This window comes from Puma concolor, chromosome D2 (assembly GCF_028749965.1).
Source record: "Puma concolor isolate L17-30 chromosome D2, mPumCon1.1.hap2, whole genome shotgun sequence".
In the NCBI taxonomy this organism is placed as follows: domain Eukaryota; kingdom Metazoa; phylum Chordata; class Mammalia; order Carnivora; family Felidae; genus Puma; species Puma concolor.
In genome coordinates, this window is record NC_141677.1 from 40503610 (window position 1) to 40519757 (window position 16148).

At 43.0% G+C, this 16148-nt stretch overlaps 1 protein-coding gene across 1 annotated transcript; it reads left to right on the top strand.

Annotated features, from left to right (window-relative positions):
* The first annotated feature begins 6418 nt into the window (after positions 1-6418).
* On the top strand, positions 6419-15780 carry LOC147576019 (cytoplasmic polyadenylated homeobox-like protein 2). The gene is made up of 3 exons (XM_086679459.1): positions 6419-6524; positions 12784-12986; positions 15102-15780. The coding sequence occupies exons 1-3, from the start codon at positions 6419-6421 to the stop codon at positions 15642-15644; spliced, it is 852 nt and encodes a 283-aa protein (XP_086535585.1). The 3' UTR covers positions 15645-15780.
* The last annotated feature ends 368 nt before the right edge of the window (positions 15781-16148 follow it).

Consider the following 16148-nt stretch of genomic DNA (forward strand, 5'->3'; position numbering starts at 1 on the left):
AAATGACGGGTGATGACTGATGCTGATGATTAGATTTTGTGCTGGATCTTGGCCAATGGGACTCTGATTTTTTTTTTTTTATATGAGCTTGGCAGTGGTTGGTTAAGAGGTGGCATAAAGTAAAAAGTCAGTGAATGCTTTCTGTTGTTCTTCCTACTGGTGTTGATTTCAGTGACCTAAGGGCTGTGATTTGGGAGGAAGAGGTGAGCAAAAGGCTAAAATTCAGTTTGAGAAAATGCAATTCACTGAATGGGCAAATTTACATACAATCAACAAAACCCAAAATGCACAAAGCCAATTTGTTGAATCATCAGTTTGCAAAGTCACCAAATTTATGGAGTGTTGGCTTTATACTTTAATGGGGACAGTAAGCAGCTTTGTCAGATATGTTTACTTTTGGTCATGGAGTAGCTTTTCCGTTTATGCTAATAGTTTGTGACTCTTTTAAGATGTCATTTCCTGTTTGTCAACCTTCAGAATTTTTACAGGATTTTTTAGCCATTTTCTCAGATAGTCTATTGTATTAGTTAGGGTTAGATATGGCTGTGAAAAAGCAAAATTATATTTTTGTTCCACAAATCCAGGTGTTGATTTCCAGGGCTGGTTTGGGGACTCCCATGGGACTCTTTAAACCTGTTCTCAGTTTACCCCCACTAAGCTTGTGGCTTTGTGGTCAACCCCTGCAGGTATCCTCACGCCTGTGTAAATGATTTTATTCTTTTTTGTGGAATAGTATTGCACACTGCACACAATTCAGCTGAGACCAACTTCTCATGTGCAACCAAGATTTCAGTATGGGGCACGGGATGGACGCAAGTGAAAATGCCTAATAATTTCCCTTTGAGCACATACCCTCAGAAAGAAAAATAAAAGACTATCACCTAGAGGCAAGTGCAATGTCTTTGTAAAAACACATTGTGGTTAATCTCTGCATAAAACAATTGTGGCACAGAGTAGGGACTCAGAAATACGTATGGAGTAGATGAATGAATGAAATACTCTGTTTCAAATATCTGTATAGAGGGGCACCTGGGTGGCTCAGTCACTTAAGTGTCCAAGTCTTAATTGCAGCTCAGGTCTTGATCTCAGGGTCGTAAGTTCAAGCCCTGTGTTGTGCTCCACAGTGTGGGTGAAGCCTACTTAAAAAAAAAAATGTGTAGAAGGAAAATGTTAGTCACACCTTTGAAGTAAGCAAAGCGAAAACTAACCACTTGGGGGGCAATGAAGCTTAATTTTTAATATCACAAAAACAATGGAGCAAATGAATACAAAATTCATTGGATCCAAAAAGTGGAGGAAAGTTCCCAAAATTCTTGGGGTGGGGGGCCGGAGAACCCAGAGAAAAACACTTAAGGAAACAAGACTACAGAGCACCAAATTCTTTTTTTTTATTTTTTATTTTTTTTTTTCAACGTTTATTTATTTTTGGGACAGAGAGAGACAGAGCATGAACGGGGGAGGGGCAGAGAGAGAGGGAGACACAGAATCGGAAACAGGCTCCAGGCTCTGAGCCATCAGCCCAGAGCCCGACGCGGGGCTCGAACTCACGGACTGCGAGATCGTGACCTGGCTGAAGTCGGACGCTTAACCGACTGCGCCACCCAGGCGCCCCCAGAGCACCAAATTCTTAAACTCACCTATTCTTTCTTGTTGCCCTTTTCTTTTCCCTTTTAACCAGATGATCATTTTATTTATGTATTTATTTATTTTTTAACGTTTATTTATTTTTGAGACAGAGAGAGACAGAGCATGAACGGGGGAGGGTCAGAGAGAGAGGGAGACACAGAATGTGAAACAGGCTCCAGGCTCTGAGCTGTCAACACAAAGCCCAACGCGGGGTTTGAACTCAGAGACCTCGAGATCATGACCTGAGCCGAAGTCGGCCGCTTAACCGACTGAGCCACTCAGGCGCCCCAACCAGATGATCATTTTAATCAAACTGCCACACTAATCAGCTTGCTTTTGGCTAGTTTCTTTTACAGGTGCCTGAAATTTATTTTCCCAGCACCGGAGACACATCTATAGGCCAGGAAGGCAGAGAGCATCACAGTAGCCGGAAATGGCCTGGCCTGGTTGGAGCTAAGAGTTTGCAGGAGGCCACGCAGTCTCCAAGGCAAGGCTGAAAGAAGTACCGGCTAGGTCGTCAAACCCCGGTTAGGCGTTCTAGTAAGTTCTGACTTTTCCTTGTGGGTGATGATTGGGAGTTAAGTACTAAAAGCTCCCCTGAAGGCTGGTTTTCTGAGCACAGAAACTGTGTTTATGTGGAGCACGGCTGTATCACAAGGGCTCAATGCACAGGACCTGATGTATGTTGGGCTCTTACTGTTACGGGGTATTTTTAAAAAGTTTAAAGGACTCAGTGGGTATCCCTTGAAGCCAAGCTTATTATAAGGAATCTGGGGGTGCCTGGGTGGCTCAGTTGGTTAAGCAGCTGACTCCTGATTTTGGCTCAGGTCATGATCTCAGGGTCATGAGTTTGAGCCCTGCACAGGGCTCTGTGCTGACAGTGCAGAGCCTGCTTGGGATTCTCTCTCTCTTTCTCCCTCTCTCTCTCTTCCCCTCCCCTGCTCATTCTCTCTCTCTCTCTCTCAAAATAAATAAATAAACTTTAAAAAAAAAGAATCTGAAGTCAGCGAGTTTTCAATAAAAACTAAAAAAAGATTGTCTAACAATGTTTGATAACTTAGGGAGGCAGATTAACCACAAGACTGGGCAATTTAGGGGCTGATTTGTTGACCTTTGCCAGTGATGTCTAAAAATGGAGTGGGAGCAGAGGCAACACCCACTGGAGGCAAGAAAGAATGTAAGGCAAGTAAAATAAAGGTTGGAGGGGTCCGGTAAAAATGCTTTCAGGAAGCAGCTCGAGGGAGGACGCACCCAGTGTGAGTGCAAGGTACTGAGAGAAAATATGAAACAAAGACAGTGGAGCTGAACTTTGAATTACTGGGGGGAAAAACGCCAGAGATAATCAGGTCCAACCTTATTTTGGTTTGCTCTGCTCTCTTAGTCTCCAGACTTCTCCAATGCTTCCAGCTCCCCCAAATATTGCCCTCGACTACCTCAGAGCATCTGCTACTGCCCAAACAGATTGGCAGAGACACCAATGCCTCTGATGCCAGTGGCCAGCATAGGACCCATCTACAGCCATAACTCACTGACGTGACTTCCTATGATTTCATCTGCAACTTCGAGTCTGTTCCTCCTGGTGATTTTTCTTCACTTTGGTTGGGGAGGCATGATCTATCTTGGGATCAAGTCAGAAATAAGGGCTCCCCTTCCACCGCAGCCATTAACTTGCACAATTAATATCAAATACTTTTTTATTTATTTATTTATTTATTTTTTAAATTTTTTTATTTTTTAAATTTTTTTTTTTCAACGTTTATTTATTTTGGGGACAGAGAGAGACAGAGCATGAACGGGGGAGGGGCAGAGAGAGAGGGAGACACAGAATCGGAAACAGGCTCCAGGCTCTGAGCCATCAGCCCAGAGCCCGACACGGGGCTGGAACTCACGGACCGCGAGATCGTGACCTGGCTGAAGTCGGACGCTCAACCGACTGCGCCACCCAGGCGCCCCTTTTTTTTTTTTTTTTTTTTTTTTTTAAAGTAAGTTCTGTGCTGAACTCTGGGTCGTGAGGCTTGAACTCACAACCCTGAGATCAAGTTGCATGCTCTACCAACTGACCCAGCCAGGCACCCCTTAATTTGCCCAATAAAACCCTTACTTTCACCTACTTTATGTTTCTCTAGGGATTTTCTTATTTTTAGAGTTTGACCTATCTGTGCTTGTAAGTAATATATATCCACATTAAGCCACTACGATTTGAGATAATGTATAAAAAATCTGTTCTTTGGGCCTGCTACATAAATTTGTAGCAGTTTGGTTGAATAGAAAGGGGAACATGTAGACCCCTCTGAAGGTGGATAAAATCATCTGAAACAGCTGTCAAGCACGTGTTATGTTTTCCATACTTAGAACATAAAAAACTCTCCCACACATTTGGGAAGGTACAAAGTCCTACAGTTGTGTAGAAAACACCAGTGGTTTGCAGTGTCCTCAACTGTAAAATGGAGGTTTCAACTATCTCAAAGGATTGTTTTTTGGTTTTTTTTAATCTTTTTAAATGTTTATTTATTTAAAAAAATTTTTTAATGTTTTTTTTTATTTTTGAGAGAGAGAGAGAGAGAGACAGAGCATGAGCTGGGGAGAGGAAGAGAGAGAGGGGGATACAGAATCCGAAGCAGGCTCCAGGCTCTGAGCTGTCTGCACAGAGCCCAATGTGGGGCTTGAAGCCATGAACTGCAAGATCATGACCTGAGCTGAGGTCAGACGCTCACCTGACTGAGCCACTCAGGCACCTCTCAAAGGATTGTTTTAAGGATAAGAGGAATTAGCAAACAATCTAACGTCCATAATCTTTATTCAATATTAGTCTCTGGTCTCTCCTCCATCTAATCTCAGTAGGCCTTAGTCAGGGATATATCAAGCAATGTGGATCATCTGTGAGCCATAGGGTGATAGTGACAAACATGAGGTCAGAGGTCAGCTGCCCCTGTCCGAGGCTCACTGTGTGGTCTAAATCTCTTTGCCCTCAGTGTCCTCAAGTCAAAAAGTAGGGAAAAAAATAATACCTACTTTGTCAGGATATTATGGGGATTAAATAAAAGTTGATTTGGGGAGCCTGGGTGGCTCAGTTGGTTAAGGGTCTGACTTTGGCTCAGGTCATAATCTCACAGGTCATGCGTTCAAGCCCCGAGCCAGGCTCCGGTGCTTACAGCCCAGAACCTGGAGCCTGCTTCGGATTCTTTGCCTCTCTCTCTGACCCTACCCCACTTGTGCTTTCTCTCTCTCTCTCTCAAAAAATAAATAAACAAACATTTAAAAAAAAAAAAAGGTAGATTCAGTTTGTGCTTAGTAAACGGAAACCAGGTTTTGAAAAGGTGGATTTGGTGAAGTCATCAAGAGGCGTGTCTGGGGCGGGGCATGTCTGGGGCGGGGCATGTCTGGGGCGGGGCATGTCTGGACCGGGCGTGTCTGGAACTGGGCGTGTCAGGGGGGCCGTGTGAAAAAGGTGTGGCTAGGGTGGGCCCATCAGGGGTATATTACTGCCGCTCCCGTACTCGGCACGCTATTACTCAGAAAGACCCTGGCTGGAAGGTTCCTTGAACTCCCAACTGGTGAGTTTCTTTAGTGGGAGGCAGCCTACCTGATGGACTGGTGTTTGTAGGGTCTGTGCTTTCATCTTTTAAAAGTGCGGGCCTATCGGCTCAGGTCACCAATGTGACCATCTATGGTTGCCGTACACTGGACTGGGGCAGTAGGACTTTCTGAGAGGCTCTGGTCTTTATTTATATTCTTATTTATTTATTAGATATATATTTTTAACGTTTATTTAGTTTTGAGAGAGAGAGAGAGGAGACACAGAATCCGAAGCAGGCTCCATGCTCTGAGCTGTCAGCACGGAGCCCGACGCAGAGCTCCAACTCACCACCGGTGAGATCACGACCTGTACCGAAGGTGGAAGCTTAACCGACTGAGCCACCCAGGCACCCTATTTATTGACAGAATCCCGAGCAGGCTCTGCATATTTATTTTTTAGAGAGAGAGAGAGAGAGAGAGCAGGGGAGGGGTAGAGAGAGAAGAGACAGAATCCCGAGCAGGCTCCACGCCCAGCACAGAGCCCAACTTGGGGTTCCATCTTGTGAACCTTGAGATCAGGACCCAAACTGAAATCAAGAGTTGGATGCTCAACTGACTGAGCCATCCAGGCACCCTGATTTCTTCTATTTTCGATATACAAAAGCCATTTCAGGGTTCAGGGCATGGATGGGTTCCTGACCTAAGAGGGGCCATGTTGCTAGACAGTGCCCGTGGGGTGATCGGATCACCAGGCTCATCATACTCCTCTCTCGTCATTTTCATGTATGTTTAAAAGTTAACACGATAAAAAGTTAAAAATTCTTTTTCCCAAACCCAAAGAGCTGCCCTGGAAGAATTAAAGCGGCCCTGGGATTTTAGTTTTTCCTAGTTCACAAACGATTTATTTTGTGAAGTTCAACAATAATTTGTAACTTTCCAAGCCTGGGACATGGAAGAGATTTTGACCCTCCGGTTCTTTGAGAAAGTAGATTGAGGATACATGGGGGTTTTGGCTTTCATTTCGTTTTCTAGGTGAACCCTATTTGAGGTGAGAAGTCTCCGTGGTCTGCTCCCGCCTTGCCAGGAGTCTTTTTGCGTTGTATGCTAATGAGGGGTGTGTGAGTCATCTGTCAGAGGCCGCTCAACTACAAATTGGTGGGACCGAGCAGTCCACTGGTCCCATCGCCATCTCTGTCTCAGAGACCAGAGTGATCCCAGAGCAGTGGTGGCCCAGCTGCAGTGCCTTCAGGAAGTCTTCCTTGAAACTGCTGTGGAAATGGCCTTCATCCCTGGGTCCGGAGAGCGGCCAAAGATGCAGAGTGTGGCCTGGGAGGACAGTAGCCCAATGGGCCGTCAGCCTCACAGCCAGGTTTTGAATACAGGTAGGTGGACTGCGGAGACAGGCTCCCAAGGGTCTATGATGATACAAAAGAATGTCTGCTTGCTTGCTATTTTTAGGTTGATTTGTTTTGAGAGAGAGCGTGGGTGGGGGAGGGGCAGAGAGACCGGGAGAGACAGAATCCCAAGCAGGCTCAGAGCTGTCTGTGCAGAGCCCTACTGCAGGGATCGATCTAAAAAAAAAAAAAAAAAAAAAAAAAAAAATCAAGAGTCTTGGATGTTGGGTGTTTAACCGAATGAGCCAACCAGGCGCCCCAAGGGTGGGGGATTTTTATTCGATTTTAAATTAACTCCGCAGAGTGGGTGGGATAACGGCTGATTGTTATTATTTATTTACTTTTAAGAGAAAGAGAGAGTGCACACGCGAGGGGGAGGGGCAGAGAGGGAGACAAAAGATCTGAAGCCCGGCTGGGTTCTGAGAGTGGAGAGCCTGAAGGAGGGCTCGAACTCATGAACAGTGACATCGTGACCTGAGCCAAAGTTGGTCACTTAACGACTGAGCCACCTAGGCATCCCAGGGCTGATTATTTGTTTACTGTATTATACTGAAATATATTCCTGTATTATATCGAAAACGAACTTCAAAAAACACCAAAAACAACTAGCTTGACAGTAAAATGAGCTCCCGGGCTCGGGTGAACTTGGATAGGGTTAAGGTCGTGGGAATCCATCTGCCTCCTTCATCTGAGGCCCTAGGAGTTGCGGGGCCAACCACTGAATATCTGGCCTGAGGGCTAGATTTGACCTTCAGCCTCTGCCTCTTCCGTTCATGCCCTTGGGCAACGCACTTACTGTCTTCTAACTTCTAGTACTTCCCAAGGTAAAATATCAATAACTTCCCTAGCACCCTAAATAGGAATTATGACACTGGGAGCAAATAATTCTTGGGGGAGCACTGTCTCAAGGGGTGAAATGACATGCTCATGGTCACAAGAAAGTGGGAAAGATTTGTCAGGGAGAGATGGATCTTACAAAAACTGGGGCTTCTTTCCCTAATTCCCTTCCAGCTCTTTCTGTGGATTGTGGGACTGGGTTCAGCCCAGGTGAGATTAACAACATTGCTCAGGGTTGATTAGCTTCCAGTTTGTTCAGGGATCTCTCCATACTGTCCTAATCTTCACTGAGGAAACATATATGGGAAACTAGAAGGAAATTACCATTTGTGTTTTCAAGAATTGCCTCGGCCACTGGATTTTCCCCCCATAGAATAGCTAATCTCATCTCCACACAAGTGGAAGAATCTGGGTATTTCAGGTTGTGAGCTGTTCTCCCCGAGCAATCCCCTCACTGCAGACTGAGACTCTGAAGCTGTCTCTTTGCTTGCCAAGTGAGGAGGAGCTCTTTGGAAAGAAGCTTGGATTTGGAAATTCCAGGGTAATTTTTTTCCTTAAGCAGTCCTTAGTCTTTGTAGATTCTTGTGGGATTATTTCAGACCAGGTTAGAGAGGCCTGGGTCTTTTCCCACATTACTGAGCTGATATGGATAGGGACCCACGGCCAGGAATCAGCCTCCAGAATGCTCTGTTGTTGCCAGTCTTCCTCCCTCTCCTGGATCCAGTGAACTGTCATCTTTGGATTTGGATTACGGGTGGTCTGGAAGACAAAATGGTCAAGGATCCTGTACCGTCTGAGTTTCTGGGAGAAAAGGGTTCAGAGCCAACATTTACTGTGTTCTTAGTATGAACTGGGATTTATTCAAAATACTTTACCCGAATTATTCATCTAATTTTTTAATGGCTCCCTACCATAAATCCTCTTAGACCATGTGATCATATGGAGAAATGGAGACTCAAAAGTCTGATAACCCAGCCGGCAGCAGTTGGGAAATCCCTAGAGCTAAGCCAATATTTGGAAATGTGTGGGGGCAATTTTTGGTTATTTCTATGACTAGAGGGAGCTATAGGCAACTTCGTAGGAGGGAGGCAGGGATTCCATGTGGCAGTTATGAGACAGTTTTTCACAAAGAATTGTCCCCGAATGCCAATGGCTTCTCTACTGAGAATTAGCCCTGCTCTCACTATGTGTGCCCTGTTTTCACTTGGGAAAGGAGAAACAACAAAAGTGAGAAGGAAGAAAAAAGGAACTTTCTGGTTAGTTCAGGAATTCAAAAGCAGAAACCTGGGGCTGACAGAAAGAGTACGTCAAAAGTTTAAAGGGCACACGTTGGGCAGAGACAAACTAGGATGGAATTTTTCTTTTAAGGGTTTGATTTGCGTTTCCCTAATAATTAGTAAAATTAAACATCTTTTCTAAAATTTTTTAGTGTTTATTCATTTTTTGAGAGAGAGAGACAGACAGACAGACAGACTGTGAGCAGGGGAGGGGCAGAGAGAGAAGGAGACAGAATCTGAAGAAGGCTCCAGGCTCTAAGCTGTCAGCACACTGCCCGAAGCTCGAACCCACGAACCACGAGATCACGACCTGAGAGCTGAAGTCGGATGCTTCACCGACTGAGCCACCCAGGCGCCCCTTAAACATCTTTTCATATGCTTGTAGCCATTTGTATATCTTTGGAGAATATTTATCCAAGTCCTTTGCCCATTTAGAAAATCATATTTGTTTTAATGTTGAGTTGTAGTTCTTTTTTTATTTCTTATTTTTTTTAAGTTTATTTATTTTGAGAGAGAGTGAGCACAAGTAGGGGAGGGGCAGAGAGAGAAAGAATCCCAAACAGGCTCCATGCTGCACCGATGTGGGATCTCAAACTCACGAACCAGGAGATGATGATTCAAGAGTCAGATGCTTAACTGACTGAGCCACCCAGGTGACCTGAGTTGTGGGAGTTCTTTATATATTCTGGATATTAACCCTTTATTAGATATGATATGCAGATATCATATCTCCCATTCCTCAGGTTGCCTTTTCAATTTGTTATTGTGTCTTTTGATGCATAATTAAACATTTTGATATACTAGGACTTTTTTAATCTTGTTGCCTGTGCTTTGGATGTTCTAAGAAATAGAATACCCAATGTCATGAGATTTTGCCCTGTTTTCTTCTAGCAGTTTTATATTTTTAGATCTTTGGTCCATTTCTGAATTTTTGTATATGATGTAAGGTAAGCGTCCAACTTCATTTTTTCGCATGTGGATATCCAGTTTTCCCAACACCGTTTGTTGAAAAGACTGTCCCTTCCCCTTGAATGGTCTGGACACTCTTGTCAAAAATCATTTGACCATATATGTGAGGGTTTAGTTCTGGGCTCTATTCTATCCCGTTGGTCTACATGTCTGTCTTTATGCCAGAACCACACTGTTTTGATCACTGCAGCTTTGTTGTAAGTTTTGAAATCAGAAAGTGTGAGATGTCCAAATTGTTATTTTTCAGGGTTGTTTTGGCTCTTCAGGGTCTCCTGAGATACCAAATGAATCTTAGGATGAATTTTTCTATTTCTGCAAAATATGCCATTGGGATTTTGATAGGGATTGCATTGAATCTGTAAATCACTGGGTAGTATAGACATCCTAACAGTATTTAGTTTTCCAATCCATGAGCATAGATATCTTTCTATTTATTTGTATCTTCTTTAATTTCTTTCAGCAGTGTTTTATAATTTTCTGTGTATAGGTCTTTTACTTCCTTGGTTAGGTTTATTCATAACAATTTCATTCTTTCTTTTTAATTTTAGGTTCATTCATAACAATTTTGTTCTTTGTTTTTAATTTTAATTGTTTAAGTAATCTCTACATCCAAAGTGGGACTCGAACTTACAACCCTGAGATCAAGAGTCACACACTCTACCAACTTACAACTTATAACCCTCAGATCAAGAGCCAACCAGATGCCCTACAATTTTATTCTTTTGATCATGTTATAAATGGGATAGTTTAATTTTCGTTTCAGACTGTTCATTATGTATAGAAATGCATTGGATTTTGCATGTTGATTTTTGTATCCCGCAACCTTCAGTTTGTTAATCAACAACAAACTTTTTGGGGGGTAGAATCTATAGCTTTTTCTACATATGAGATCATGTCATCTGTGAACAGACATCATTTATGGTGTCTTTCCTTGTCTGGATGACTTTTCTTTTTTTTACCCAATTGCTCTGGCTAGAATTTCCAGTACTATGTTGAATAGAAGTGGTGAAAGTGAGTATTCTTTCTTTGTTTCTTTGTGTTCTTTTTTTTTTTTTATAAGTTTATTTTGAGAGACAGCGTGCACGAGTGGGGGTAGGGGCAAAGAGAATTCCACTGACAGTGCAGAGCCCAACACAGGGCTTGATCTCACGACCCTGAGATCATGACCTGAGCCAAAATCAAGAGTTGGCTGCTCAACCTGCTGAGCCACCCAGGCACCCCATGTTCTTAATCTTAGAGGATAATCTTAGAGGATAATTTTAGAGGATAATCTTCCAGTCTTTCACCATTGAGAATTATGTTTGCTGTAGATTTTTTTCATAGGGCTTTTATTACGTGGAGATAGTTCCCATCTATTCCTGTGTTGTTGAGTGGTTTTTGGGTTTTTTTTTTTATCTTGAATGGGTGAATTTTGTCAAATGCTTTTTCTACATCTCTTGAAAGGATCCTATAGCATTTTTATCTTTTATTTTGTTAAGCTGGTGTATCCTTGCATCCTTGGGATAAATCCCACTTGATCACGGTATATGATTCTTTTAACGTGCTGTTGGATTCACTTTGCTAATATTTTGAGTTTTTGCATTTATATGCATCAGGATATTGGCTTGTAGTTTTCTTTTTGCATAGTGTCTTTATCTGGCCTTGGTATCAAGGTAATGCTGGCCTTGTAAAAATGAGCTTAGGAGAGTGTTCCCTCTTCAATTTTTTGAAGAGTTTGAGAAGGGTTGTGGTTAATTCTTCTTAAATATGTTAGGTAGAATTCTCCAGTGAAACCATCTGGTCCTGGGTTTTTCTTTATTGGGAGGTTTTTGATTACTGATTACTCTCCTTGTTTTCAGTCTGTTCAGACTTTTCTTTTTCTTTTTTAATAGTCTACTTTTCTTTTTTAAATAAGTGTAGTCGACATACAATATTATGTTAATTTCAGGTGCAGATTTTCTTTTTCCTCGTGATTCAGTCTTGATGAGTTCCGTGTTTCCCAGAAATTTATCCATTGCTTCTGGGTTACCCAATTTGTTGGTGTTAGTGTTCTCTTATAATCCTTTTTATTTTATGGAATTAATTGTAGTGGCCTCATTTCTGATTTTTATTATGTTTTTTTAGTTATTCTAGGCAAAGATTTATCAATTTGGTTGATCATTTAAAAAAAACAGCTATTAGTTTTGTTGATCTTTTCAATTTCTTTTCTATTCTTTGCTTATCTCTACTCTCATCTTCATTAGATCTTTTGTCTTCTAAGTTTGGATTTAGTTTGTTCTTTTTCTAGTCTCTTGAGGTATAAAGTTAGATTGTTGGGGCGCCTGGGTGGCTCAGTCGGTTAATCGTCCTACTTCAGCTCAGGTCACGTTATCGCGGTTTGTGTGTTCGAGCTCCACATTGGGCTCTATGCTGACAGCTCAGAGCCTGGAGCCTGCTTAGGATTCTGTGTTTCCCCCTGTCTCTGCCCCTACCCTGCTCACACTCTGTGTCTCTCTGTCTCTCAATAAATAAATGTTAAAAAAAATTCATATAAAAAAATAAAGTTAGATTGTTGATTTGAGATCTTTTGTTTTTAATTTAATTTTTTCCTTTTAGAGAGAGAGTGTATGAGTGAGGGAGGGGCAGAGGGAGGGAGAGAGAGAGAGAGAGAGAGAGAGAAAATCTGAAGCAGTCTCCAGGCTCTGAGCTGTCAGCACAGAGCCAGACACAGGGCTCGAACTCACAAACCTTGAGATCATGACCTGAGCCAAAGTCGGATGCTTAACTGACTGAGCCACCCAGGTGCCCCGATACTTTCTTTAACCTTCATTGTTCTTCCTCCACTCCACCTCATACATTGACATTGTTGGTTATCCACATGGGTGTGAGCTGATTCATTTTGTATTTCTTCAACTACTAATGAGGCTAACAATTTCTAATCTGTCAATCTGTCTTTTCGTCTATAGCTATGACTCTTTGTTAGGAAGTCATTTGCTGAGGAAGTCATTCCATACCTTGACTCATAAATCTCATTTTCTCATTATAATTTTAAAGGCCTTTAACTCATTAGCAGTCTTATTATTATAAGTAGGCATGAGGTAAGGCTCTACTTTCCAACAATCTTATTTTATGAATGGTTAGCCAGTGAATAGTGTTGTTTTTTTTCCCCTCAGTATTCCCCAATGCGTTTGTCTTTCCATTTATAGGTTTTTCAGGATCTCAAGTCAAAGATGGTCATAACAAAGTAAAAGAAATGAAAGCAGGAAGAAGAAACGGAAAACCCAGACGTAAATTTACTAAGGATGAATTGCACGTACTTAATTACACATTTGAAGAGAATCCGTATCCTGATTTTACCATTCGAAAAAAACTGGCTGAACAACTATATTGTCAAATATATGTAATTGACGTAAGTAAAATATTCAAAGTTTTCCATTTATGTCTTTTATAGACAATATGGAAAATGTAAAGAATTAAGAAAGAATTTAATAGCATTTCATCACCTGGGAAAAAGTGTTGACATCTGGGTCACTTTTCTTGTTCATTTCAACGTGGGTATGCATACGCTCTGTGTTTCACGGAAAAATAGACAATTGTGAAGCAGGTCTGGAAGCAGAGACCAGTTAAGAGCCTATTGTAATGATCTAGAATTGGGACAATGATGATTTGGACCAGGGTACTGGTTGTGGAAGTATAGAGAGCTGGAAAGCACTTCTGTTATTTTGAAGGTGGGGCTGGTAGTTTGTTAAGAGATCTCTGCATTCTGCCTCACTGCATATACATAAGGAGGGCTCCCAAATGTCGGCTTAAGCAAATGGAAGATAAGAGTTGGCTTTAAGATAAGGAAGGCCTGGGAATGGAGGTTTTATGCCAGAAACACTGGGAATTTCACTTTGGACATAAGACACATTTGGTATGCCAGTTAAACCTCCAGGAGGAGACAGTAAGTAAACAGTAGGATACACAGGTCTGAAGTGCAGGAGAAAGGGTTTGTCTTGATTGTGTCCCCCGACTTGGCACCATACCTCACAGCTTTCGTGGGTGCTTCATAACCATTTGCTGTGTGGACCCATATCTTGTTCAGGGAATCTCTGACGTTACTTTGGAAATGATTGGTGACAGCTGCATGAGATTATTAAGAAATTACAGTATTTTTTAATACAATTAGGAAAATTGTCATGTCTCTTCTGTTACCGTCCGTAGCTTGGTGGATTTATTACTTGCTCGACAATTGGAAGACACAGGGAGCTTTGGAGGTTAAAGTATAGGCAAATATTATGGAAGTCATGATGGTACATTATCAAAGTTTGAACTGGAAACATTGCAAGGAAGATAAAAGGCCATGATTTCACACAAATAAGTAGAAACGGGATTGTTTCATAAGCAGATTCCTAACAGGAAGTTCACGCATATGGCCACTGAAATTACACTGCGTTGACTTGAGGTGCATGTGCTTGGAGAAAATTCCCGTGTGTGATCAGGAAGCCAGCACAGCTTACGGGAGGATGCTGGGAGGCTGTTACACTAGAGAAAGGGAGCACCCTTGTTTTCAGTTGAGTCCTCATGAGATGATCTTCTGATTGGCCCTGTAACTTCTGACAAGTTAACTTTTGCAGCTTTGCTTTCTGTAAAATTATCTATGTTGTTCAGTTGTGAGAATGAGTATTTGGAGGTGTCAGATTCATTGTGCATGGAGTTTTGTTTTTACGCAATCGATCGTGAGTGGATCAGAGGTCCTTTAATTTCAGTGCTACTAACGGCCTAAAGCATTCCTGAACTTGGAGACAGAGGAGACTCTAGGAGTGAGCAGATGGCAAAAGGCCCCCTCCCCCAGACGCTATGACCCATGTTGCGTGACTGACTGACCTACAGCAGCCACGGCTTATTAGAATGGATTGTCCGAGAAAGCATCGTATCGTTTCCCCCTCCCCCAAAGTCCTGAAGATTGTGATTGGCATGTATAACTATCCCCATTTTAGGGAGGGAAAAAAATGGGAGACTGAAGGTGCTAAAGGGAATACTTAGGGTTACATAAAATAGGCAGTCACGTTATGAGTCAAGCTCTTATAGGTAGCCTTTGAAAATAATAAATTTCAGAACATAATTTAGAATACCTTGAGTTGAGAGTTCATTCTGGTGTGGCAGCTTGAGTAAAATTAAATTGTCGCGTGGGGAAAATTCATCGTGTTTAGGGAGCAGTTGGGAGAGAGTTCTGTCTAAATGCAGAGTAGGTTGTGAACAGGTCGGGGGAGATTTTGAAAGGCCTAGGTTTGCACGTACCCCTGTAGACGGTAACGGCCGTTGGGTTTTGGAATTGTGTACCATGTGACTCCTGTTGATCACACGTGCAGCCCCCGGAAAGACGGCCTTGATCTTCCGTGTCTCACTTAGGGTCAGGAGGAAAGTCAGTGAGGATACTGAGGCGAGGCTTAACTACAACATTCTCTCCCACATTATGGAAATATATTGTGCAATGATACCAGATAAGTCAACTTGATAAATCACGAGTCTCTTTTCTCCTTAGAACTGGTTCCAGAACAAAAGAGCCCGACTGCCACTAAAAGAGAGACAGAGAATATTTGCTGCTAGAAAACTACGTCTGTTCCCTGTGCAGAGTCATTCACGTTTAAGCGTCCAGGACCCCCAGGCAGAATCTCCCAGGGCCACTGAGCAGACCTGCTTCTCTACCCAAGAGGCTCTTCCAGAAGGGGCTGGCTATTTTTTTCCGGAGACACAGCGGGCTCCCAGTCAACAGGTTGGCTCAGGGGACGCCGTGGTCCCAGGCATTGCAAAGGAACAGAGCTATGATTTGGAGTACCAGGGTGACACGGGAAGTAGGCTTTATCCTAACTATCCATTTTATAGCTATGACTCAGCAGTCTCTTTTCATCCTTCTACTTTTTCTGGGCAGTATTTGGAGAACTATGGGGCAGGGACAGGGGAAAGCTGGGAGTCAAGGGCCCGCATCCTGCATCATGTTTGCGGTACACAGGGGGAGAGGCAGCAGCAGCAGCAGGTCTGTTGTCCTTATTCACTGTGTCAAGGACAGCAGCACAATGGTTACTGATGTCCTCGGTAGCAGCCTCAGGTTCAGAATTATCAAGACAAACCCTGTTCTAGGATCAGGTCCCGTGCCTGAATCCTGGGGATTTCGGATAGCAGATGGCCTCCCTTCAGTCAGAGCAGCAGGGTGGATGTTCTCAAATGAGTCAGGTCTCTGCTAATGCTGCTGGAGCAAAATAGGCTTTGGGATGAGGGGTCTGCAAAGGTCTGCTGCCAGGACCAAGAATGTAGCTCTAGAATATGGTTCTAAGCTTCAGGAAAAAACACCCATAGGTCATCCCATGGTCGTCCACACAGCAGCCCAAGGCAAAGGCCTCTCCAAAGCCTGCACATAAACACTGTCTGCAGGAAGGCCCCATGAGCTGTGGATCTCTTCTGGTAGGGCAGCAGTGTCCCCCCGCGCTCCACCCCTGACTGTGCATTTACAGTGCCTGGAGAACGCTGGGCTAGAGTATGGAGCATAAAACCGACAAACACAGGTAGAAGCCCACCATCAAACGGCAGTTGC